The 27,282-nt window shown below is 49.1% G+C and overlaps 1 protein-coding gene across 5 annotated transcripts in view; it reads right to left on the bottom strand.

Moving 5' to 3' along the window:
- Positions 1-27,282, bottom strand: part of BIRC6 (baculoviral IAP repeat containing 6) — a 3,097,233-nt gene that overhangs the window by 2,242,986 nt on the left and 826,965 nt on the right. For 3 of the 5 annotated variants that reach the window (XR_011268132.1, XM_069607902.1, XM_069607904.1), the window contains exon 23: positions 110-256. Coding sequence is in view for 4 of the 5 variants with exons in the window: in XM_069607902.1 (XP_069464003.1) it covers positions 110-256 (147 nt within the window). In the remaining variant the exon portion in view is untranslated. The remainder of the gene's footprint in view (positions 1-109; positions 257-27,282) is intronic. The other 2 variants (XM_069607903.1, XM_069607905.1) reach the window with 1 other exon arrangement.

The following is a 27,282-nucleotide window of genomic DNA, read 5'->3' as shown; positions in this document are numbered from 1 at the left end:
CCAAAGAATGTGCGGCATGCCAGACGAAACAGAAATGTGTGTACAATTAAGCAAAATAGTATAAGGATGAATTTACGTTATTAAAATAATAATCAAATATTGTATATACCAGTAAACGTACTTGCATCATCTCGTTCTATCCTGGTTCCATCACTGGTTGAAACACAGGTGAAGTGAAGAGGTTCTACTTCAAGGAGACCTGTGAGAGAAGTAAAACTGCCCTCAGCAGCTGCACAAGGGCTTACCTTCCCATTTCCTGTAAGAAAATTAAAAAAGCATTCAATTAACATTTTACTTTCACTTAGTAAGTTGTAATACAATCATCAGTGATTTGAGATGCTTTTTGGTATTTAATTAACAGAATCTCTAAATAAATGTTACTCAAATGGTAAAATATACTTCACATCTTGCAAATGTTAACGAAGCTGGTTGGTGTAAGTTACAAGGTATTCATGCCCAGAAAGTTTCTACTAGCTCTCAAGGGTTGACCACGCTTGATCAAATCCACCATTTAACAGTAAAAAATGGCTTTAGGGCACAAAGCATCACCTGTATTACCCCATAGGTACATTAGGACTTGCATAGACTTAAATGGAATAGTCTCTTACAGGAGATTTGAAAAGTTATGCTTCCGACTGGGTGAGCTGCCCTGAATGGTATTGAAGGCCCAATGTATTAGATATAACTTTGCATGGAGATACTTCAGATATCTGCCATTCTAAATGCAAGCAAAAAGTACAGGAAATAGATGTTGGTAACATTCATCAATTTCATTCACTGTGAGTGTGAATTCCAAGGAGGGATTACTGGGAGTAGTTCCAGTGCGCCTGTGGTTCCATGAAGCCTGGCACAGATGAAGGTAAAGTATTCAAGCAAGGAAAAAACTGATCTGCTGAGAATGAAAACATTCAGAAAGTGGGCGCTGTGAAACTGTCATGAGGGGATGGCTCTGGTACTAGACAGTGCAGTAAATGTGTGTTAGAATTAATGATTAACACCCCCCGCCCCCCCTCCAGACCAGATATTACTTTGAGGCTTCTGACTACTCCAGGGCAGCTAGTTGCCGGTGCCCTCGGTCCACATGTTCAAGCTGGATGCACGCAGCTGGGAACCCAGGAAGGCATCTAAAAATTGGTTGGGTGCAGGAGCTTGGTACTCTACTCAAGAGGTTGGACTGCAAGAAGGGAGTACCGTTTCTCTACCCCTTTTGTAGCAGGAGGGCTGGTACATTCAGTACAAGGGCATAGTTATCAGCAGGTTAAGCAAGGGTTCCTTACAATCCATCCTTGAGTTGGAGTGTTACTCTCAGATTTGGCAAACATCCAATTGTTACCAAGGTAAGAACATAACTCTTAACAGATATTGGCACCAGGATATGGTAGAAAGACTTTTCTTCAGCAGTGTGGTATGGGTCTTTAGCTAGATCGTCCTGACGTCGTTAACAGTAAATCCCTCAAGCTCACTAGTGACAAAGGGATAGTGTGGCAAGAGCAGCCCAGGCTCTACTCTCAGGAAGTGGAGTGTTTTAGGGTGGTTAACTGGTACAATGGGCACATTTGACAAACCCCAAATGAATGTATTGGGGTAGGTCATAAGAGACTGAGTAACTCGTGGCATTTTCAAAAGTAGATTTACTTATTAATTAAGAAGGCCCATCTATCCCCAATAGCATGGTGTTTGCCCTAGCTTATACAAAACTAACAAGGGTGTTCATCGTCAGTGAGATTGACAAAGTGATAGTCGGTCCTCTGTCCCAGACGTCCCTATTCTGTCCCCATCACTATTCGAAAAGGCTCAAAAGAAAAAGGGTTCCCTTCTCCTGCACATTCTTCTGTATCCTCAACCAATCTCTTAGAATGGCTTCTGGTGATCTTCTGCATAAGTTCCTTTAGTTTTTCAGTGAGGCTGGTCCCTCCAGGGCTTCCCCTTTTCTACTAGTGGTACTTTTTTCCATGCCCAAAGACTCTGGGCTGGTCTTTCCTCCAGGCCTAGCAATGTCAGTTTCCCAAATTCTGGTATGCCCCGTGTCCTGTGTTTCGTTTCACAAATAATCATTCTGTTATACACAGACGATTGGCCCCATTTCAGTTCTTTCTTTCAAACTTTCTTTTAGCTTTAACCAATAACTGTCTTCTTGGTGCCCCCCCCCTTTTCCAATCATGGCTTATACTGGGACAAGTGCAAGGGTATTGTGGGTAATCACTAGCTTTCCAACATTCACTTCTACTGGGACAAGTATGATTGATCACTTGATAGTCTTCACTTTACGGCCCCTTCACCTGCCCCTCCAGTTACCTCTTGTATAGGGCTGGCGTTATCAGTTCTTCATGTGGGGTCAGGATTGTCTGACGGAGCCTGCGTGGGCTTCCGTTCCTTCTGCCTTACACTTGCGGCTCCGCAGAGCCAGTCCTGGGACGGTTTTGGCATCGTTGGAGGATGACACGGTCCACCCTCTCTGGGTCATGCCACCATCTCCAGGTCTTCTTCTGGCACCCAAGTCGAGCTCCTGTCTCCTCATTGCTTCTTTCTTCTACAGGACCTGAGCGTCTGTCCGACAATAGGACGCTCTGTGTCCTCCTACTGCTTTCTCCGCCCAGTTGCGATCTTCCCGGCTCCGAAGAGGAGAATGTCTTTCATTTTTCCTTTCTTTGTTTTTAATAGGAAGCTTTGGGACCTTCCCAGAATATGCACACAGCCCTTAGTTTCTTTCCAAGGCGTATTCGTTAAGCCTCGTTCCATCTCCTTTGTCTCAGTGTGGTTGGCTGCCAACCACAGATTACTTCATGGTTCTCCTAATCATCATCTTGACAGTATGAGTGGTAGCTTAATGTTGGTTATTGATAATATTGCAGCAGCAAATAGTCACTGGTTTGGAGTTAAGGTCTTACAAAATAAATACAGCTTTAACTGTTAAGTAACAATTTCAAAAATAGTCTTTCTAGAAGGGAAAATGCAACCACAGGTAAGCAAAACACTAAAAATATAGGCCAAAGATTGGGTAGAGACCAGCGGTACCAGTTGTGTTTATTCGAGCAGTCTTTAGCGGGAAAGTTACTGGTCAGAATGATCTCCAAAACCTGCTGCGGCAGGATGATTTTGGGAGGCCACCCTATTATGGATGAGTGGTCTAGGGCTTAGCGAGTAAGTAGTCTATAAAAAATACAATTAGGCCTATAGCTTACACACCAAGCTGATAACATTCAAATATCAGTATAGTCACACAAAATGTTTAAGAAACATGTTTTAACACGAGGGGGCGTGACCAGCAGCCATGCAGTGAGGCCGCAAGCTCTCTGAGCTCTGCCCAATTCATTTAATGGACTAGCCCAGCAGCATAAATACTTTAAAACCCCCAGTAAACTTCGTGGAGCATGTCCCAATATGAGGGGAATGTTGGTGTAGAAGAACAGGGGACATCTGAGCCGGTGAAGACGTGTCGTGGTGGCGGAGAGGCTGGAAGATTTAGGCAGCGCTGGCAGTCTGAGCGGGGGATGTGTGGTGGCAACAGCGGCAGGGTGTGCCAGCAGATGTGCCCAGATGTGAGCATAGCACCCTGGCACCGGGCGGAAGGCATGTGGCAGCTGGTAAGTGAGACAACCTTAACCGCGCTGCATCATGGCACAGCATAAACGATGCAGGCACCAGCAGCGTGACCAGGAGAGAAAGCAAGCGGGGATGTTGTGCAGCGTTGCGGCACGCCAAGCACAGGGGTGCAGCCGCCTGGAACACTCAAGGAAGTTGAGACGGAGTAGTGGAGACCAGGGAGGACATGATCGCACAGATGATGAGTGGTATGAGCAACGTTGGGCTCAACACCATACCTCCCCCAGCCCCTGAGCCCTCAGCCCAGGCACTGCCCCTCGCTCCAAGGGCCCTGCATCCTAACTTGGAACGAGGCCATGCTTTATTAGGAGCTGGGTATAACACAGGCAGCAACATTGTGGACAGAACACTCTAGGGGGTCCTGGTACTCAAGGTAAGATTGTCAGGCTTGAACCCTGAGAAAATTGTGTGACTCAGGCCGATCCTTGTGAAAAAGGGGGGCGGGATCTAGGGGGGTATTCATGCAGCAGCTGTAGCGGAACACAAGGTGGCTGCATCTTACACAGGAATTGCCATGATACTGGATGCAGAGGCGAGGCAAACAGGGCAGCTTGGAAGGCTGCGGAGAACTGTGTGCAGGGAGGCAGAGGAGTGTGTGCGGAGGCGCGAGCAGCCGGTCACCCCCTAACAGCATGACTGGAGAAGCAAGGTTCTCCCCCCACCCCACAGGAAGCGATCAGCTTGACTGAAACAGTGTTTCACGCGGCTGCTGCCAGTTGTGCCAGACGTTGAAGTGAGTCAGCTCGGGGGCGTTGTTGAGCTCGTAGCTGGATGCACATCTCGATGTGAGCTCCGGTACCAAAATTAGTGAAATAGTGTCTGGTTTTCCAACATACTGAGCGAAAAGTAGTATTAGGTAGTTGTGCATGCCCTGAGGAAATAAAAGCGAGAAAATTGCCCCAACAGATCCGGCGATACAGCCCCATATACATCTGGGCCTGTGCCGGACCCTGGAGTGAGGAGAAGCTGTGGCCACGAATAACACCTCCTGCCGAGGTGACACGCTGAATCTATCAGACGCCCACGACTTCGGAGGCAGAAGCAAACTGCGAAGATTCGGGACTGCACTTCCGAACTGATCCCAACAAAGGGGTCGTGCTGACCCCAGCGGGCATGCGGCAGGAGCTGTGGAGGACATCCCCACCCCAGACCGCATGAGTGGACACCAGATTGGGCCGCTGCCCCTAGCGGATGCTTTGTGGACCACAGAGGAGAATTAAGGGCATCTCCTGCAGTACGAACGCAGTGTGCATGGCGGTGAGTGGAGGGAGTCCAGGACGAATGACTCGCTCTGACGCGGAGCGCTGCAGCGGGTGTCGGCTCAGCACCAGACCTCCTCGTTCCTGGCACCTGACGTGCAGACGGCATACAGAGTAAACAGAGCGGGCCGGTGGGGGATGCAGCCCATGCCACATGAACAAGCATACGTACAAAAAGGCTTCCACGCACCCTGGAACCGCGTGCACATTGCAATACATTATCCCAGGCACAGTAACTCTCGAACGGTGAAGCAAAATTGCACTAAGGACATCCAACTCAGGAAATCCTGACCCGTGGTGCTGTTCCGGACTGGCGCTGAGATGAGGAGGTCGGACACGTGGATCAAGGGGAGAGCAGGCATAAAACAAAGAAAATACATTGCAGGAACATGTTATGTGACCATCATGACTTGGCTCCTGGTGGGCTTGCCTCGATCGAGTGGACACCACAACACTGACCGCTTGCCTACCGCACCCCCACCCCGTATGCACTCCAAGATAGGCCGCCCACGAGCCCTAGCTCCCGGTGCAGGAAGTGGCCCCCTACATGTCCACACTACACGATGGTCCCCGTGGCACAGGATCCCAGACAGTTATTTCAGGCAATATTAAACTGTCTGCTGTGGGACAGGGTGCTCACTTGTCTACAGACAAATGCAGGAGGGCCAGGTGCGCAACGGATATTGATCTGGTGAGCCTTCGTTATATTTTAAGGACAAGACCTTGAACAGTGACAACACTTGCCCTGCAGCGGACAGAGAAGGATTGAACAGGGATAAGCTCTACACTGCACGAACTGGAGGATCTGCTTGCGAGTAGAACCTGTACTAACTGGGGGCGGGGGAGCTTACCAGAATGAAGCTTACAGTGCACAATATACTTGTGCTGGGCACATCCGGCTTGCGTTCCGACTGCTATTGATGTGCCTCACCATTGCTAGAACCTGCAGGACCCGGACCTGACTAACTCGCAGTACAGAAAGCAAACCTATACAAGGTGCCGAAAGAAAAGAGGGCGGCCTCTAAGAAAAGTGACGTGATGGACAGATTCACCAAACCTGCTGACACTTCGCAACACCACAGGCAATGCAGGACTGAAGCACCAACATCGGCATAGACGCTGCACCAATGGATTTATTAAGTGTTTTCACCTCCATGCAGCAAGGGTTTGCATTCATCAATGACAAACTAGACGATATCAATATTAATGTCAACGCCCAGCTGGAAAAAGCCATGCAGCACATCACAGATGCGGGAACACGAATTGGCACAGCAGAGGACGCATTAGAGTCACTGCAGAAAATAGTGACAAGCATGGCGAAAGATCCAGGTACCGTTAAATTGAAATGCGAGGATCTGGAGGTGAGATCACGCCAAAACAATATATGCATCATAGGAGTGCCTGAGGATGCCTTGAAGGGATCAATTGAGTTTGTTTTGGAGGAGCTCCTTAAAGATCTACTTGGGGACCCAGGTTGGTCTTCAATGTTTGTTGTCGAACAAGCACAGAGATCAGACAGCAAGACCCAAACTGAGCGCCTTCACTCGGCCGATAATACCACAGCTCATTAACTACAGAGACAGGGATAGGGTTTTAAGAGCTGCGAGGGAGAAGCAAGACCTAAAGATGGGGTCCAGTGTGATCTGCATTTTCCCTGATTACACCTTGGCAGTAAAACAGGAAAGGCGTACGTTCATCAGAGTGAAGAAAGTGCTGAGAGAACGCAAGATACCTTAAGCGATGCTATATCCGGCCAGGCTGCACATGCAATTTAAGAACAAAACCTACCCCTTTACGTTTCCCATGGAAGCTGAGACTTTCGTAGAAGCTAACAATTCTCTACCCGACAAACAGATGCCCGAATAGGAAGTTAATCGACTGTAAGGTAATCTGTATGGCCTAAAGGGACATTGAATTTGAGGCGCAGGTATGCCAACACCACTGCTACGACGACAAATGTAATTATAATGAGGACTGATCGAGATAGCATTGCTCCCTAAGTTCATCCATAAAGCATATAACGAGGGTGGAGGGTGAGATGCGTGCTTGGGTTGATATAGGACATGTGAGTGACAATGGTTTATGTGATAGTTCGAATTGAGCCACAGGACGCACCTGGCAAGGGGTGTACAGGGGATTAATGGGCTGTCTAAGAATACATGGCCCGGAACATATTGAGCATTCCCATTGAAGATGTCAGATTCATGTAGAACTAGAGCATGTGCTCAAGCCGGTGAACATGAACAGTGACTCGTGGGCAATGCCACAAACAGGCGAAGGGTCTGGGGGAGGAGCTAACGCGCCCTATTGACTAAAGCAACTCTTAATGTGTGTTGGAAACGTCATTGTGTGGTGTAAGGAAATTCAGATTGGACCAAGTACAGATACAATGAACCTGGACCCTGGCTGCCTTGGCAGCTGTCGCCCCTACTGAGAGTGCATAGTTTAGTTAAAAGAGAGAGGAGAACATGGAAGGTGCCCAGATACCATTTTTCAAGAAACACCTACTAGACCATCAAGCACGCAAGTATGCCACACGTGATTGCGGGGTCATGATTCCGATTCATAGATTGCTCCAGTTTACCCATTACGCTACATAGAGCAACCCTTGCGGTAGATATGTAGTTGTCCACAGGAAATTAGGCAGCACTGAAATACTATTGGTAAATGTGTGTGGTCCCAATATAGATGACCCTGAGTATTACACAGAGGTATTTTGGAAATGCACCAGGTACCTGACCGCTCAAGTAATATGTGGCAGCGACTTCAACAATACTAGACGTAGATCTCGACAGAACATCAAACACACCCAGATCTCTGACAAGCGCAGCACACATTATACATACACAGTACAGACCTGGGCCTGATGGATGCTTGGCGTTCACTGCACAGGACTCAAAGGGCTTATACCTTTTACTCATCAGTCCAGGATATACATTCCAGGATAGACCTTTGGTTAATTTCTCAGAGGGCTCTGGGTTGGGCGACAGAGGCCAAGATACTGCCTAGAACGCTATCGAATCATTGCCCTGTGGCTCTTATTAGATATCCTGTAGGGAACCCCCCCGGAGAGTGCCATGGCGGTTCAAAGCAGCAACTCTGCGCGACCCTGTGTTCAAAACCTGTCTGTCACAACAGGTTTCTCACTTCTTTGAACATAACGAAGGGTCGGCAGCTCAGCAGGCTGTTCCATGGCAGGCATTCAAAGTTTACATTCGGGGCATCGCCATGTCCACAGAACTAGAGTACTCCGAGACATACAGAGGGAGCTCAAGAGACGGGAAGAATCACACACTGCACTGCAAACAGTACGCTAGCAATCCGATGGCACAGACCAATGTAGAGATTAAAACTAGATGAATATCGAGTGGCATCTGACCGGGAACTGCGCTATTTCGACAGACCAGCAGCTGAATGCAGGTATGGGGGGGGGTAACAGGATAGGCCAGGTACTCTTGGCACATATGGTACACACCGAGAGGGGTAGCACCAGCATCCCATATGTCACCAGATGAGATGGGGTGGTGGTCACTAAACAGGAAGAGGTCAGTGGGTTCTTTTATGATTTCTACGCCAACTTATACACCCCTCAAAGCGTGGCTACAGACCGCGAAATTGACGATTATGCAGCTAAAATACCTACCACTCTGTCAGGGGAGGCTCGCAATGCCCTGGAAACACCAACACCACTGGACGAGATAAAAGGCTATAAAGAATCTCCCAGGTAGTAAGGCTCCCGGTTCAGATGGGCTAGGTGCAGAGTTTTATAGAGTGTTTGTGGATATATTGGCTCCCTGGCTCTTGTTAATGTGGACAACCTGTCGGACACAACACGAGAAGCAGTCATCACTTTACCATTGAAACCGGGGAAGCCACTGGAAGACTGTGGGTCGTATCGCCCGCTATCCCTTATTAACACTGATGTGAAGATTTCCGCAAAGATATTAGCCTCCTGACTAAACCCACTGATGCCATATATGGTGCATGAAGACCAGGCAGGATTTGTGCAGGGCAGATCAACGGCATCCAACATAAGGAAGTGCAAAAATATATTAGCAAGAATCCTGCAGTATATTAGGGTCGCGATTTCACTAGATATGCAAAAAGCGTTTGACACCGTATATTGCCCCATTCTATTCAGGTAGCTGTATAACTATGGGTTAGGCCTCTATTATAATCAAGTGGGTGTGCATCTTTTACACGCAACCATATGCACAGGTGTGTGTTTGAGAGAGAGAACGGGGTGCTCTCTTCGATTCGGGAATTAGCAGGGGGCAATAGGTAGGGCTGCCTGCTCTCCCCACTGCTGTTTGCATTGGTGATAGAACCACTGGCAGACCTTTTGAGAGCAAGGCATGCCCAGGCTGGGATAGCTCTTTATGCCGACATTATGCTGTATGTAAGGGAACCCGGAAGATGCATGCAAAGGGTGCTGGCAGCGGTCCGCGAGTTCAGGGAATATTCAGGTCACAGACAGAACACTAACAAATCTGAGATGTTCCCACTGACGGAGAGGACTGGTGAACCCAGCGATCTGTACGGGCTGAAGTGGGCACCTCAACGGCTGAACTACTTCGGTGTTGAGAGCACGCACAGCTCAGCGAGCACGCTCCCTCTGTGCCAAGATCGACCGCTGGAATCATCTCCTTATCTCACTCATGGGCGGATTGGCAGTAGTGAAAATGATCATACTCCCTAAACTGTTTCATCTCTTCAGCACAATACCGCTGTGGCTGGTAAGATCTTTTCTCTTTAGAATACAGGGGGCATGCTTGACTTTTTATGGAAGGGGCAGGTACGAGCTAGTTGGAAGCGATATACAATGTCTTAGGAACAGGGAGGTTGGCAGCTCCAGATTTCGAACTATATTCCCTAGCTGCACAGGCTTATTATGCGGTATACTGGACGGAAAGTGGACCTAGCGCGTCCCATGTAGCATTGGAAAAATAGGGGAAAGATTTGCCTTGCCTCCTACATGGATTAGCTGAAGGGAAGTGGAGGAACGACAACCGAATGGACCCAGTCCTGGTCACACAGAGCATAGGCTAGATTAGTCGGCCACCCAAGAGACAATGTATGACCCGGACATGCCTATCTGGCACGCACCATATATGCCCCCATCTCAAGACATGGACCTGGCCGCACACTGGCGGGACAGCGGCATACTTCACTTTGGAGATCTGTTCCGCGATGGTCAGTTTGTACTCTGGGATGACATTAAGGCAGACATTGGTGACACCCCACTGCAGAAATTACAGTACCTTAGACTTCACTCTGCATTGGCGACACTCTGGGATGGATTTCCTCGCGAACCGCCCTCGCACCAGAGTCTGAGGTATGCACTCAACCCTGGCTTATGGAAGAAGACAGCCTTAGCATAATACAAATTGACATGGTCTACCAGGAAGGTGCAGACACCTGATATTAAAAGGGGAGTGGGAATGGGACCTGAGGATTACCCTCACCGAAACGCATTGGATGCAACTATGCAGGTTAACAAAGCAGATATCCTGTAACTCTAGGTACAGACTAATGCACTTCAAGGTACTGAACAGGGTACACCTCACACCAGCCCGCCTCACGAAAATGTATGTTACGGCTGAAGGGAAGTGCCCCAGATGTGGGAACGAGGAAGCGGCTATAATCCATATGTTGTGGTCCTCTGGGGCGCTTATTGGGTACTGGGCACATGTGTGTAATGTGTTGGAGCAAATGGTGAACCAACCTGTACAGTGGGAACAGGGATCATGTCTTGAGTTTTGTATGCAAAATGAACCCTGTGCAACGTAGATTTCTCAATCTGGGTCTGTTGGCTAAGAGCGCCTTATTGATATGCTGGCAGACTGGGTGAATGATATGACTTGGGCGAATGACAATTAAGAAGTCTATTCTAGTGTACTACCCTGAACAAATTGCCCCATGGACATATGGTGAGGATTTAGGCAATACCTGCTAAATAGAAGTGATGGGGGCACAGATCAAGTGTCAATGTCTGAATACAAATCACCAGAACGCAAAAGTTATAGTAAACCAGATGCAATGTGCAGATCAACTTTATGGAATGTAATGATGTAACTGTGCAGAAGTTAAATAACATTTTCAATTAATTGAAAAAATAACCGAGTCGGCACACTGACCGTGCCATGGGTGCTGGGCATCGCTGTGGAGGTACCCCACGGTCAGGAAGCTGGGTAAACGCAGAACAGGCTGGAAAGCCAAAAACCCTGCTCCACGGGTGGGACTGGGTGAGAGATCGCCGGCCAGTGCAGTGCAACAGGAAGGGACATATTGTACTCGTGCCCGACAGGCAGAGCAAGGGAAAATCCAAGCAAACCAAGGTGGAGGAGTTTGCATGCAATGAGAAGGGTGGCGGCGAAGCTCTGACAGAAGCCTGTGCCTCGCAGCAGGAGGCTAAAGCAGAGGATAACCTCATCTGGAAAGCCATTGCAATGTTGCAAACTACCCTGGAGAGGGGAATCGATGAGGTCAGGATAGATGTGGGGCTGCTGCAGCAGGCTGTCCGAGCACTGGCAGACAGTGTACAGACTGTGGAAACGACAACAGGCAGCATGCAGCTGGAGCTCTGTCCGAGGTGCAGAAGTTATAAGGTAGCTGCACTGGAGAGCAGAGTGGAGGATGCTGAAGGGAGAGCGCAGCGGCACAAAGTATGAACACTAGGCCAGATGGAGGTCAGGGACCCAACATATGTGGAAAACAGGTTGCTGCAGGACATCCCTGTCGCAGGGGTTCACAGTGGAGCAAGTCCATAGGTACCTGGCCAGAAGACTCCCACCCGAGGGCACCAACAAGACCATTGATAGCAAAGCTCCTGAACTACAGGGAGCGAGAGGCTAAACTGGCTTTCTCTGGACAGGGAGGAATTTTTGAAAGCGGGTCTGCAAGGATCACAGTGACGCATTGAAGGTGCAAAGACAAAGGGCAGCTTTTGGACCCACGAAGGTGAGATTACGAGCGGGCTGTAAATATATGTTAATTTATCCTGCCAAATTGAAAGTACTGCACAACAACATTTCCCATTTTTTCAACAGCACTGAGGAAGTGCAAGCATGGATGGGCTTGATTGGAGTGCCTCCCCTCAGGAACAGGCAGGAGGCAGGCCAATGAAGGATTGCACTGGGGCAAGTACGCCTGGCCCTCGGGCACAAGTTGCTGGGCACACGGCTACTCACAGTTGGCAGGAGGCGAGACAGCAAACCTTACTGGAGGAATAAGATTTACACATGCTTATTTTGGGACCGTTAAGCAGCAGTCCAGAAGCTGTTCTGTTCTAGGGGTGCCCAGTAGTGGCACCCTGCTGCTGCATGCAAGATCGGTGGAAGGGAGGGAAGACACTGGTTAAGCTTGAGTAGTAGCGGAGCCTGAAGGGCCAGCGCGCCGGAGGGCAACTGTTGGGAGTTTTGGGGAAATTGAATGCCTGCCATTCCTGCATCCCGTACACTGGCGCTGGTGCAGGGAGGGTTTGTGTGGGTGGGGATTGTTATATTTGGAGCGTGGGGGTGGAAGGTGGGAGGAATGCAGGCACTCTCAAAGTCAGGCAGGTCTAGCAAATTCAGACAACAGACGGGCACACGGGATGGACGTCTTTCAGGTGGGGGAGAGTGGGATGCCCGGATGGGATGGGGACTGAATAACAATATGAGTAATATTAAGATTGTCCTCTGGAACGTGAGGGGACTCAGCAGCTACATTAAGCGGAACAGGATACATACATACCTGGTCAGTGGAAAGAACATATGGCTCAAATGCAGGAGACGCATCTTGTGACAGTCAAACGGGCTGGGGGGTGGGAGGGACTGGTGCATGGATCTACGTATTTGGCGTATGCCTTTGGTACCCTGGTGTGGGTTGCTTCCTCAGTGCCTTTCAGACTACTGGAATGCAAAAGCGATAGCAAGGGCAGGCCAACCATCGTGCATGGGTTTCTGGAACTAAGGGAGGCTTGCATAAGTAGCTTGTACTCTCCTAACCATAACACTGCTAACTACCTCTGGTCTCTAGGTCCCCGGTTGACGCCATACAGAGGGGGCCCTGTGGCTGTGGGGAGGGGACTCCAACTGCACTCTGGACCCAGTGTTAGATAGGTCGGATGGCAAAGGCAGGAAACAAGCGCCGCCAGCTAAGGCGATGGGGACATTACTGCTGGAGCTGGGGATGGGTGACAGCTGGAGACAGTTGCACAGGGACAGGACAGGCTATTCATTTTACTCTAGCCCACGCAGAGTGTACACACACATTGACTATACGTTTACGGGGGTGGAGGACTTTAGATCGGCCTGGGAGCGGCTAGGCAAGCACGATTATAGCAAATATATAGAGAGACTACATGAGCCCAGAGACACACTGGGAAGGTGGCTGGCCTGATTGTGTTGGGCGGAGGAGAGAAGGAGCATGAAAACCTCTATTATTGACGAGTGCTGGGAAGATTGTAGGGCCAAAGGATATTACCAGCATTTATATGAGGCTCGAGGGGGAGGAAACACTGGTGATTTGAGCTGCATATGGATTGAAATAGACCTGCCACATCTGGAGCAGGAACAGGTCGAGATGCTTGATGCTCCATTCACCAAGGAGGAGCCACAGGCAACAATACGCATGCTGCCCTTGACCCAGTGGAATTCTACAAGGAATTTACAGCAGACTTGGCATCGCCCCTCCTGCCTGCTACCAGCAAGCCTCTGAGAATCTATCAGTGTTGATTCTAAAACTAGGCAAGACACTGCTAGAGTGCGGATCGTATAGACCGATCTCGATTAATCAAGATTGCTAAATTCTTGCTGCAATGTTGGCGAATAGATGGAGGGGGGACGGGAGGAGAGAGGGGCGTCATTGGCAATTTATTACACTCCGATCAAACGGGTTATGTTCCTGGGAGGAATACATCCTGGAACTTGCTCAGACTGTACCACGTAATAGATAAAACCAGGGGGGGGGAGCAGGCGGAATATGCTGTGGCTTCGCTCAATGCTATAAAGGCATTCGAATCAGTAAGATGGTATTGGCTAAAAACTGCGCTGCAGCGCTTTGGAGTGGGGCCGCGCTTTGCGCAATGGGTACATTTATTGTATGAAAAGACGCGGACATCTGGGAATTAGGTAAGGGAACCTGACAAGGGAGCCCGCTCTCCCCCATGCTGTTCATACCGACACTGAAGCTGCTGGCGGCATTTCTCAGGGCAGAATACAGGGATGCAGGCATACCAATTGAGGGGAAATGCATGTGGTCTCGCTGTACACTGAAGCCACGCTGCTCTACGTGCAGGACCCGGAAACCGATCTACCATATATGTTGGCAGTACTGGGTGGCTTTTCACGGCTATCTTGCATAAGCACACCGAAATCAAAACTGTTTCCACTGGCAGGCCTGGCAATGCAGGGCGGCAGCGCCTACCTGATATAGGGATACAGCGGATGGTGGACTCCTTTCAATAGTTGGGGGTGAACATCTATTGTGATCCCTGAACGGAGCACGAGGTGAACACCTTGAGGGTGCTCTGTGGTGTTGAGAAGTGCATGGAATTCTGGCAAAGGCTCCCGTTTTCTACGATGGGCCGCACAGCGCTACTTAAAATGATTGTGCTTCCATGTCTGTTGTACCACTTCGTGAATATACTGAACGAGATCCTGGGATCGTTCTTTAGTAGACTAGAATGATGAGTTGGTTCCTTTGATGGGTGGCAGGGGCTGGTGGGACACGTGTTGGGTATCGCTTGGGGCACTTAAGAGATTTTAGAGAGGGAGCATTAGGCTACCGCATTTCGAGTCATACTATCTACCTGGACTACACTTTGTGGTGTCCTGGCAGGCGGTTGAGGCCTAACTAGACACTGAGCTGTTGCAGGGCAATACGGTTTTATTTGAGGGGTGTGCTCTGGGTGTCGACAGTTGGTCAGGCGGGGATGTCAGCCCTGGTTAAATTGGGCAGGAAGCTGAGGAACATATTGGGAGGCTGATGGCCAAGCAGGACCTGTATTCTGCTAAAGTTTCCCTGGAGCAAGTCACTGGAGGGGATCAGGAGCTTGTTTGCAACATCAGATTGTATTGGGAAATAAATTGAGCCATTACCTTGGGCGACCTGTGCAAGGAGGGAACAGTGTTGTGCTTTCCCGAGCCGAGAGAAATGACTGGTATACTGAAAGGACAATTCCTGACATATAACATGACTAGGTGGCTAGACATTAAGAAGGGTTTGGTGGGGGGCGAAGTGCTGGACTCCCTCTATGACCTGACAGAAGGGGGTCATGTCATCTCCAGACTCTATGATTTGATACTGGACTCTTAGTAAACCAGACGTCACAGTCTGGCCCAAGTGGGAGGAGTAGGTAGGCCGGGCCTTCACAGAGGGTGAATGGGCCAGGGTGATGTTTTATCAAGGGTATCCAGGAACTCCAGATTCAAACAGCTACAGCTATTTCTCACACACTGAGCTATATGACTCCACATGCTATCTCACTGTTCCCTGTGGCGGGTGAGCAGAGCTGCCCAAGATGCATGAGCATGTCAGCAGACATGCTGCATATGTTTTTGTCCTGCCTGGTAGTCCATGGGTTCTGGCAACATATCGTAAACAGGGCCTCCAAATAAGGATAGTAATGCAAATTTGGCCTCCGGATACATGCCTGCTGGGGCTTACCAATGGTGGGGCAGAGGGTAACTAGTAGGGGTTGGGGAAGAGTTAGGCATGCATGAGTTCCGTTTATATGTTTAGTAACATTGGCCATTAAGCCTGGTCTAGCTAGCACAGGCGGGGAAACAAGCTGAAGGCCTGCTGGAAATGTTGGACACTGGGAACTAAAAGCTGGGGGGCGCACTGTGAACAGAGACATTGATGAACAGGTGGGTGCTGTTAGCCCTTGCAGCGATAAAGTGCACAAGACTTGGACATTCACACTTAGTGTCTATCTTCAGAAGCGCACAGCCATCTGTTGGTAGTAGTTTGTATGGAGTTTATGTTTGTTGGAAATTGCAAAAAAATGTTACAAAAAATTACCCAAAAAACAAACATGTTTTGACATCTATCCGCGGAAGAAATGGAAATGCATATCAACCCGTGCAACACAGGTGAGACGTCGGATGCAGTGAAGCAGACAGAACTTAGAATAAGGACAAATGGCTCCCACAATTTTTATGAAGTCCAACCCTAAGATGGCTTGGGACCTTATGCCCAAAAGTCACCAGTTCCAAAGCATGAACTTCAGGCGAGTTGGTATAGAAATGGCAGTGCCAGTGGTTATGATTAATGCAAGAGTTCAAAAGTTGTATAAAAGCTCAGTTAAGCTCTTAACGCAATCCAACAGACTAGGATAAGCACAGGAAAGGATCATTAAACCAGCTTTCACCACCAAAGTTAAGGTCAGAGTGAGTTAAGGTCAGGCCTTCTCCCTAGTTACCCTATGTAATGCAGAGAGAAAGCAACTGCAAAGTACACTTACTCCACTTACTCAGAGCTCTCTAGACACCACAGTTGAAGGTTCCAGACTTGAATCCTTCTGTTCTTGTTCCTAGCGTGAGGGTTGCAGAGACAGAATAGTTACGATTTCATGGAATTTTGTTGCAATCTGTTGTGGTGTGCAGGAATCTGTTCCAGAAAGCATCCAGTTGAAGACACAAATGAAGTTAAGTGAAGGCTTCAGTGGAAGAAATGGCCATGGCACACCAAGGCCAGATCCTACGAAGCTCACTGCAGAAAAGCGGCAATGGGCAATCATACTGCAGCAAAAACAAGAGCAGGCTCAGCACTACTTCCCTTGGAGTGAGAAGGCTGACGATGCGGGAGTAGGCGACTTGTGGGACAAGCTAGAGCTGTGCAAAGTTCCAAGGCTGTGCTCGGAACAGTTTCAGCGAGGTAGTCCAGGAGAGAACTTTTCAGTCCACCAGTTGGTCCAGGGACACTTCATAAGGCACCGATCCTCGAGCAGAGGTCAAGACTGATGGTTTACCACCAGTCCAGGGGTCAAGCATCAACAACTGCCTTCCAAAGGAGCAGGGTTTCACAGGGAGACGACTGGAATTGATGCTGGTCCGCTGCAGCGAGCGTCTTCCGGTAGTCAGGGGGCTGCTATACTTGATAGAAGTCTTGGTTCCAACAGTGATCTGTTGAACAGTTGCAAAACCCATCGTTTTATCAAAGATTCAGGCTGGGAGCAAGCCCTACGCCCATCAATATACTTATTTCAATTGTTGAACGCCCCAACCAAGGGGTATCACACCATTCGTTACATAAGTTTACTTGTTAAACAATTTGAACGCGAGAACAAACAGTTACAAATTACAGATACAAGACGAGTGACCGGGAGAGGCGACATCAATCATTTATCCAAGAGCCATGTTTTGACCAGTCTTTTGAAAAGCTGGTATGATTGTTCATTACTGATTATATGCAGGCAGAGTGTAGGTGCAGCCACAGGGAAGCTAGTGCATCCTGCCCGTTTTACTCTGGTAACGTGGAATGTACAGAGAAGTGCTGGTACTAGAGTTTAAGGTCTGTAGTCAATATTTTAGGGTGATACCTTCAATTGGAGGTACACGGGGGCATCCTTCTGAATTCAATTGAGGGCAATTGTAAGGGTCTTGAAGTGAATCCTCGCTTTTTTGGGGAGCCAGTGCACCTCCCGTCTAGTGAAGATGTGATCGCTCCGTTTTAATCCAAAAGCAGCATGTAAGGCTTTGTTTTGAAGTAGTTGTAATTTGGATAGATTTGAAGTCGTGGTACCCAGGGGGAGAATATTGCAAAAGACCAGTTCAGAAAGGATCAAGGCTCACGCTAGGATCAAGCAATTCTGAGGAGACAAGAATTGTCTGTTAAGAGATACAAGTTTGACGGTGTAGGCCGTGGAGGGGGATCGGGCTTTCATATGCCTAGTCATTTAGAGATCAGCTTCAAGGTAGACGCCTAGGGTTTTTACCCGTTTCAGGATGTGGATGGATGTGCCATAAATGTTTATGGCCGAGTAGTTATCTAAAGATTTAAGACAGGTAGGGAAGCCCACAATGAGGAGTTCTGTTTTCTCATCATTGATGCATAAACTATGATGCCATCCAGTTGCTGATGGTGGTATACATCATTGATTATGGTGGTGTCGTATTTGTGGTCACCTGGGAAAGGGATCAGAATTTAAGCGCTGTCCGCAAAGTTTGAGTAAATGACGCCCAGGGAGTCCAATGCTGTGAAGAGTGGTTTAGTGTGTGTTGTAAAGTGTTGGGGAGAGGCAAGAGCCTTGGGGAACCCCAAGAAGTGCAAATATTGGGTCTGCAGCCTCTTCACCAATGAAGACTCTAGTGGTGCGTTCGGATAGGAATGATTTGATCCAAAGTGTGGCTAGTGAGGAGTTACTTCTTACCTTGTAAGGTTCTTTCGATGGGATGTTCCTCCGACGTATTCCTCATCTTTGATAGATCATCTCCCAGCTTGCTGGCCTCGGAATTTTTTTTCAGTAGAGGGCGCTGCGCGTCGACGTCCCTCAAGCCGATGTCCCTTGACGACCTCTGTATCGGCGCCGACATCCTCACGCGTAAAAATAGACTTGCGCAGCGTCCATTGCTCAGTTCCGTTTTGACGTTAAAAGTTGTTTCACATGCATTGGTTATTGACCTTGAAGGAGCGTAAACTGCAACCACAAGGGAAGTATTACTGCGGGGATGGATGGGAGGGGCGATAAGGAATACGTTGGAGGAACGTTGGAGGAACATCCCATTGAAAGAACGTTACAAGGCAAGAAGTAACTTGTTCTTCGAAGGGATTGTGTCCTCCGACGTATTACTCATCTTTGATAGACTCCCATAGCAGTGGTGTGCAATTGGAGGTGGGAGTAAAACGCCATGTTTCCTTTCAGGAATGAACCGAATGTAATACGGCTTTGCCAAACCTAGTCTCTTGACGAGGAGGAATCCAGGTTATAAAATCTTGTGAAGGTATGTGGCAGCCGCACATATGTCTTGAACCGGCACCCCTCTTTGGAGGGCCGAGGAGGCTGCGATACCCCTGGTTGAATGAGCCCTAAGATTTTGAGGAGGCCCTTTCCCTGCTAGTTTGTAAAATTCCAGGATGGCCAAAATAATCCATCTGGAAATGGTTTATTTTGTTATCGGTAGTCCTAATTTGTGCCCTGCGTAACCTACGAACAGTTGGTCTGCTTGCCTAATCCTAGCAAGTCTGCTGATGTAAAAGCTTAAAGCCCGCTTTGGGTCCAGCCTATGTAGCCTTTCTTCCTCTTTCCCCAGGTAGGGAGGCGGATAGAATGAAGGTAAGGGAATTTTCTGAGTGATGTGGAATTCAGAAACCACCTTTGGGAGGAAATGAGACTTAGACGGAAAAAATTTTCTCTAGAGGGCGCTGCGCGTCAACGTCCTCCGAGTCGATGTCCCTCGACATCCGCCGTATCGACGTCATCCTGCCTATAAAGGCCGCGCGCAGCGTCCGTTGCTCAGTTCCGTTTTGTAGCCCACAATAGTACTTTCTGGACTAACTAATCACCCTGAAGGAGCGTAAGCTGCAACAACAAGGGAAGTAGAACTGCGGGGATGGATGGGAGGGTCGATGAGGAATACGTCGGAGGAACATCCCATCGAAAGAACGTTACAAGGTAAGAAGTAACTTGTTCTTCGAAGGGATTGTGTCCTCCGACGTATTCCTCATCTTAGATAGGCTCCCATAGCAGTATTCTATTATCGGAGGAGGGAGTACTGACTTCACGGTGTCTTCTATTGATGAATAGAATGCAGTACAGCCCTTCCAAACCTAGTCTCTTGACTGGAGGAGGAATCCAGATTGTAAAAACGTGTAAAGGTATGGACAGACGACCATATAGCGGCTGCACATATGTCTTTAACCGGCACGCCTCTTTTGAGGGCCGATGAAGCTGCAATACCTCTGGTCGAATGAGCCCTAAGGTTTTGAGGGGGCTCTTTCCCTGCCAATTTATAACATTCCAGAATGGCTAGAATGATCCATCTGGAAATGGTCTGCTTAGTTATTGGTAACCCCAGCTTGTGACCTGTGTAACCTACAAAGAAGCTGGTCTGCCTGTCTTATCCTGGCTAGTCTACTAATGTAAAAACTTAAAGCCCTCCTAGGGTCTAGCCTGTGTAACCTCTCTTCCTCTTTCCCCGGGTGAGGAGGAGGATAGAAAGATGGTAGGGTAATCTGAGTGATATGGAATTCAGAAACCACCTGTGGGAGGAAATTAGGCTTCACTTTGTCTGTGTGAAATATTGTATGAGGGGGGTTTACAAGAAAGAGCTTGTAATTCGCTCACCCTTCTAGCAGATGTAAGTGCTATTAATAAAACAGTCTTAAGGGTAAGGAATCTTAACGAACAAGAATGGAGAGGTTCGAAAGGTGTACCCATCAGGAAAGTTAGTACTAAGTTAAAATCCCATAAGGGAACTTGGAATGGTCTTGAGGGATAAACATTGGTTAACCCCTTTAGAAACGGTATTACCAAGGGTAATTTGAAATAGGATGGTTCTTCCGCAGTACGCTTAAAGATGGATAGCGCTGCGAGATAGCCCTTAATGGTGCCAACTTGAAGGCCTGAAATTGCCAAATATAGTAGGAAGGACAAAACCATTGGTGTACCACATGAAAAAGGGTCGATATTCTGTTCTCTATACCAGCTGCAAAATCTGTTCCAACGGCAGCGGTATAAAGACTTTGTTGCTGGCCTCCTTGCCGAAAGCAACACCTCCATAACATCATCAGAGAGGTCCCAATCCTTGTACCTCAGCCTTTCAGAAGCCAAGCGTGAAGGTTGAGGGTTTTGATGTCTGGATGGAGAACCTGACCTCCCTTCTGTGAGAGTAGGTTCTCTTTGAGTGGAAGTCGAATTGGAGGGCAGATGGACAAGTCTAGAAGGTCCGGGTACCACGTTCTCCTGGCCCAATCCGGGGCAATTAGGATCATGGTTCGCCGGAATCTTCTCAACCTCCTGATCATTTGAGGAATGACAGGGACCGGTGGGAACGCGCACAGAAGCGGAAACTCCAAGTCCACTATGAACGCGTCTCCCAGAGCTCCTCTCGGGGGAAATTCCCTTGAGCAGAACAGGTCGCATTTCCTGTTTAGGCTGGTGGCGAACAGATCTACCTGAGGGGTTCCCCAAAGGGCGAAGATCTCTTGAAGGACTTCCTGAGCTAGCTCCCACTCGTGGGAGCCTGTGTTCTGCCTGCTCAGAGCGTCCGCTGTCAAGTTCTTCTCTCCGGCTAGGTGAACTGCCGATAGAGAGATTCCTTCTTGGATTGCCCAAAACCAGAGCTGCATCGCCTCTCTGCACAGGGGTAGTGATCCTACGCCTCCTCTTTTGTTGAGGTAATGCATGGCCACCGTGTTGTCCGTCATTATCAGGACGTTCTTCCCTTGTACAGCTGGCAGGAACGCCTTCAGCGCAAGTATGATGGCTCTCAGCTCTAACAGGTTGATGTGTAGTCTGGACTCCGATGGAGACCAACGACCGCTGATGGTCAAGTCGTTGGCGTGGGCTCCCCACCCCGTGAGTGAGGCATCCGTGACTACTGTTATCTCCGGCCAGGGTTGCCAAAACTGTTCTCCTTTCAGAATGTTCTCCTGACAGGCCCACCACTGAAGGTCTCGAGCCACCCTGCCGGGAACCTGAAGAAGATCTGTCATTCTCCCTGAGAATTGTGACCACTGAGTCCTCAGTGCCCACTGGAGGGATCTCATTCTCAGGCGAGCCTCTGGCACTAGGAAAATGCAGGATGCCATGAGGCCTATCAACCTCAAAAAGTCGAAGGCTGGGAGACGTTGGGCATGCTGGAACTTGGTAACCATCTGTAGAATATCTTGAGCCCTCACCTCTGGTGGCGAGGCTTTTCCCAGGGAAGTATCCAGGATCGCTCCTATGAACTGGAGTCTCTGCGATGGTATCATTTGTGACTTCTTTAAATTGAGGGAGAAGCCCAGTCTGTGAAGGAAGTGGCACACGTGATTTAGCTGGATCTGAGCTTGTTCCGGAGAAACAGCCCTGATCAACCAATCGTCCAGGTAGGGGTAGATGTGAATCCCTTCCCTCCTTAGACTTGCAGCCACTACCGACATTAACTTGGTGAAGACCCTCGGGGCGGAGGTCAGCCCAAATGGCAGAACTCGAAATTGATAGTGAGAGTTGCCAATTGCGAACCTCAGGTATTTCCTGTGTTTGAGATGGATAGGCACATGGAAATAAGTGTCCTGAAGGTCCAGAGATACCAACCAGTCCTGGAACTGAAGGGCCTGCAGGATCTGAGAAAGAGTGACCATCTTGAATTTGTCTTTTCTGAGGAATTTGTTCAATTCTCGCAAGTCCAAGATGGGTCTCAGTCCTCCGTCTTTCTTTGGAATGAGAAAGTAAGGGGAGTACCAGCCCTTGTTCCTCTCCGCCACAGGTACCGGTTCTATGGCACCTTTCTCTAGCAGGTCCCAAATTTCCTGCAAGAGGAGCGGATCTGGAGCTTTCTGAGAGCTGATCCCCGGTGGATGACTGAGGTATAGGTAGGAAAGGCAGGCAGTAACCTTGGGCAACTGTTTACAATGCCCAAGCATCTGACGTGATAGCCTGCCATACCGCCAGATGTTGAGTCAACCTGCCCCCTACAGGTGTCCTGTGAGGGAAGTCCTCAGAGTGGTTTTGGGGCGGCTGATGCAGATGCCGATGGTAAAGAGGCACCTGCTGTTGCTGCGGCTTTTGAATATCTACCCCGTCCACCTCAGGTAGTTCTTCTTTGACCCCTTTGAGCCGGTCGTCCTCTACCTCTTCCGAATGCGGAGTAGAAGCGAAAGGACTTGCCCCTCGCAGAGGTTCCTGTGGGACAAAAAGGAGTCTGACGGATTGCAGCTCCTAGGGATTTTGCTGCTGCTTTTGAAGTTTGCAGTTTCTCTAAACTGTCATCCGCCTTTTTCCCGAACAAAGAAGAGCCATCGAATGGCATGTTCAAGAGCCTGGCTTGCACATCTGGGGCAAAACCAGACTTTCTCAACCAAGCGAATCTCCAGGTTGATGTACTTGCCGCCATTGCTCTGCTGATACTGTCAGCCGAATCAATGCCCGTCTGGAGGGATTCGCACATAGCGTCTTTACCGTCCTGTATAATATTCAGGAACGCATCCCTTTCTTCTCCCTCCGGGATGCAGTCAGCCGCTGTAGAAGCACACTCCCAAAGTGTATGGCTGAACCTAGCAAGGGTGCAAGTAGCATTAACAGATTTTAACGCCATGCTACATGCTGAAAAGACTTTCTTTGCCATAGCATCATATTTTTTATCGTCCCTGTCCTGTGGGACAGTAGGATAAGCCGTCTTGACATCGGTAGAGGATGCTGCCTGTACCACCAGACTTTCTGGGGATGGGTGTTTAGACAAAAACTCTGGGTCTGTAGAAGATACCCTGTACTTTGTAGACAGTTTTTTATTTACTGCTGGTACTACATCTGGGGTTTCCCAGTTTGTCATGATCTTTCTCTGAAGAGCTTTATGAAAAGGCACCACAGGATCCTCCTGTGGGCCTTTGTCAAGAATATCCGTGAGGTCATCTTGTTGGAAAGATTGTGAAGGTGCAGACCACCCCATGAACTCTGTGATCCTGGCCATTAAGGCTCTGTATGGGGTTTCAGCATGCTCCCCTGAGTCTGGTTTAGCAAACTCCACCTCGGGGGAAATGTCTAACCCACTTGCCTCATGTAAGGAATCATGAAGATCCTTTAACCTGCGCTCTTCAGAGGAAAATTCCTCTCTAACTGGGGTTACAGGTCCCTGTAACTCAAATGTGTCTTCCTGTTCAGACAATTCACCCTCTTCCAAAATTGAGGATATAGTTCTCAATTGTTCTGAACTCAAAGGGAGTAAATCCCATTTCCAAGGCAGAGGGTGCCGAACTTGTCATTATCGGCCTCGAAAAAGTCAATGTCGTCGACGTCGAAGGCTTCGAGCATGACGTCGAAAACAAAGGCGGAGGCCTCGAAGACCTCGACAGAATTGGAATTCTACTCGACAATCTCGAAGCCATCTACGTCGAGGACCTGGGGATAGTCACTGGATGTGTGGTAACCGTGACTTTTCTTGGCGTCGACGCCGGTGTCGAAGCTGGCGTCGAGTCGACAGACCTGTGTGTCGAAGGTCCCTTCGACAACGGCGTCGAAGACATCGACCTCGACGGAACCCTCGTCGACGGCGTCGACGGAACCTTCGAGGAAGGTTGAGGTCATAGTCTTACTCGAGGGTTCGAGACGCGCTCGAGAGTTTTCCTTCGCCGGGTACTGCGACTCGCGGCGTTTTTGACCTTCGGGTCTTTCGACCAGAGCATCGCTCTCGGCAGTCTTCGAGGGGGTCGAGGCCGCTTTCTCGAAGACGATCATATTTTTTCGGAATTCCTCCCATTCAGCCCGGGAACTATGTTTCGTGGGGCAAGGGATTCTTTTTGGCGAAACAGAGGAAGAGGAAGACGGAGAAGGGGATCTTCGACGTCTCCTCTTCGAGTGCTTCGATCTCGAGGAGTGATGAGACCCACTCCGAGACCTGGAGCGCGAATGGTGACGAGGAGATGAATGTCTCGACTTCGTCGACGAAGAAGCAGCTTTAAAAGTCTTACCTTTCTCCAGCTTCCCCCTACGCTCCTTCAGGGCCTTAGCTGTCATGGACATTCAGTCCTCGCATTCCTAACAATGGTGTTCAGCTCCCAAACACCACAGACAAACTCTGAGGATCGGTCAACGACATCTTTTTCCCACAATCTCGACATTTCTTGAAGCCGGATCGAGGAGTTGTCGGTTCAGACGAGGAAGCCATCGAGTACGGATCGAATAACTCGAGGTAAATAGGATTAATCTGACTAAGAACTGAGCAACGGTATTCCGAGGCACTGAGTAAGCGCGGAAAAACCGAACTGAGCAACGGACGCTGCGCGCGGCCTTTATAGGCAGGATGACTTCGACACGGCGGCTGTCGAGGGACATCGACTCGGAGGACGTCGACGCGCAGCGCCCTCTAAAGAAAAAAATTTCCGAGGCCAGCAGAGCTGGAAGGAGATATCTAAGATGAGGAATACGTCGGAGGACACAATCCCTTCGAAATTGTATTACTAAGGGTAATTTGAAATACCAAGGCTCCTCTGCAGTGCGCTTGAAGATCGATAGCGCTGCGATACACCCCTTGATAGTGCCAATTTAAAGCTTGAATTTGCCAAGTAGAGTAGAAAGGATAACACCGTTGGTGTACCACATGAAAAGGGGTCGATATTCTGTTCTCTACACCAGCTGCAGAATTTGTTCCAATGGCAGCGGTATAAATACTTTGTTGCTGGCCTTCTGGCCGAAAGCAACACTTCCATGACGTCATCAGGGAGATCCCAATCCTTGTATCTCAACCTTTCAGAAGCCAGGCGTGAAGGTTAAGGGTTCTGATGTCTGGATGGAGAACCTGACCTCCCTTCTGTGAGAGAAGATCCTCCTCGAGTGGAAGACGAATTGGAGGGCAGATGAACATGTCCAGAAGGTCCGGGTACCACATTCTCCTGGCCCAGTCTAGGGCAATTAGGATCATGGTTCTCCGGAATCTTCTCAACCTCCTGATCATCTGAGGAATGACAGGGACTGGTGGAAACGCGTACAGGAGTGGAAACTCCCAGTCCACTACAATCGTGTCCCCTAGAGCTCCTCTCGGGGTAAATCCCCTTGAACAAAACATGTTGCACTTTATGTTGGTACTGGTGGCAAACAGGTCCACTTGAGGGGTTCCCCAAAGGGTGAAGATCTCCTGAAGGACTTCCTGAGCTAGTTCCCACTCGTGGGAGACTGTGCCCTGCCTGCTCAGAGCGTCCGCCGTCAAGTTCTTCTCTCCGGCTAGGTGAACTGCCGATAGAGAGATTCCTTCTTGAATTGCCCAAAACCAGAGCTGCATTGCCTCTGCACAGTGGCAGTGATCCTACGCCTCCTCTTTTGTTGAGGTAGTGCATGGCCACTGTCTTGTCCGTCATTATCAGGACATTTTTCCCCTGTACAGATGGCAGAAAAGCTTTCAGCGCTAGTCTGATTGCTCTCAGCTCTAACAGGTTAATATGTAGTCTGGACTCCGATGGAGACCAACGACCGCTAATGGTCAAGTCGTTGGTATGGGCTCACCACCCCGTGAGTGAGGCATCTGTGACTACTGTTACCTACGGCCATGGTTGCCAAAACAGTTACCCCCTTCAAGATATTTTTCTGGCAGGCCCACCACTGAAGGTCTCGAGCCACCTTGTCCGGAATCTGAAGGTCTCATTTTCCGTGAGAATTGCGACCACTGAATTCTCAGTGCCCACTGAAGAGATCTCATTCTCAGGTGAGCCTCTGGCACAAGGAAGATGCAGGATGCCATGAGGCCTAGCAACCTCAAAAAGTCGAAGACTGGGAGACGTTGGGCATTTTGAAACTTGGTGACCATCTGCAGAATATCTTGAGCCCTCACCTCTGGTGGCGAGGCTTTTCCCAGGGAAGTGTCCAGGACCGCTCCAATGAACTGGAGTCTGTGATGGTATCATCTGTGACTTTTTTAAATTGAGGGAGAAGCCCAGTTTGTGAAGGAAGTGGCAGACATAATCTAGCTGGATGTGAGCTTGTTCCGAAGATACAGCTCTGATCAGCCAATCGTCCAGGTAGGGGTAGACATGATTCCCTTCCCTCAGACTTGCAGCCACTACCGACATTAGCTTGGTGAAGACCCTAGGGGCGGAGGTCAGCCCAAATGGAGAACTCAAAATTGATAATGAGAGCCGCCAATTGCGAACCTCAGGTATTTCCTGTGTTTGAGATGGATTGGCACATGGAAATAAGCATCCTGGAGGTCCAGAGATACCAGCCAGTCCTGGAGCTGGAGGGCCTGAAGGATCTGAGAGAGAGTTACCATCTTGAACTTGTCCTTCCTGAGGAACTTGTTCAATTCTCCCAAGTCCAAGATAGGTCTCAGTCCTCAGTCTTTCTTCGGTATGAGAAAGTAGGGGGGAGTACCAGCCCTTGTTCCTCTCCGCTACAGGTACCGGTTCTATGGCACCTTTCTCTAGCAGATCTACAATTTCCTGCAAGAGGAGCAGATCTGGAACTTTCAGAGAGCTGTTCCCCGGTGGATGACTGAGGGATGCCTAGAAAAGGCAGGCAGTAACCTTGGGCAACTGTCTCCAATGCCCAAGCATCTGACGTAATAGCCTGCCATTCCGTCAGATGTTGAGTTAACCTGTCCCCTACTGGTGTTTTGTGAAGAGAGTCCTCAGAGCGGTTTGGAGGTGGCTGATGCAGATGCCGAGGTTAAAGAGGCACCTGCTGCTGCTGCGGCTTTTGTGTTTTTACCCCGTCCACCTCGGGTGAATTTTTTCGGACCCCTTTGAAGCGGATGTCCTCTGCCCTTTCCGAATGCGGAATAGAAGCGAAAGGATTTACCTCTCCAAG

This window comes from Ambystoma mexicanum, chromosome 4q (assembly GCF_040938575.1).
Source record: "Ambystoma mexicanum isolate Mex_15411 chromosome 4q, UKY_AmexF1_1, whole genome shotgun sequence".
Taxonomy (NCBI): Eukaryota; Metazoa; Chordata; class Amphibia; order Caudata; family Ambystomatidae; genus Ambystoma; species Ambystoma mexicanum.
Note: the sequence above shows the minus strand (reverse complement) of the source record. Positions and strands in the feature narration are given on the sequence as shown.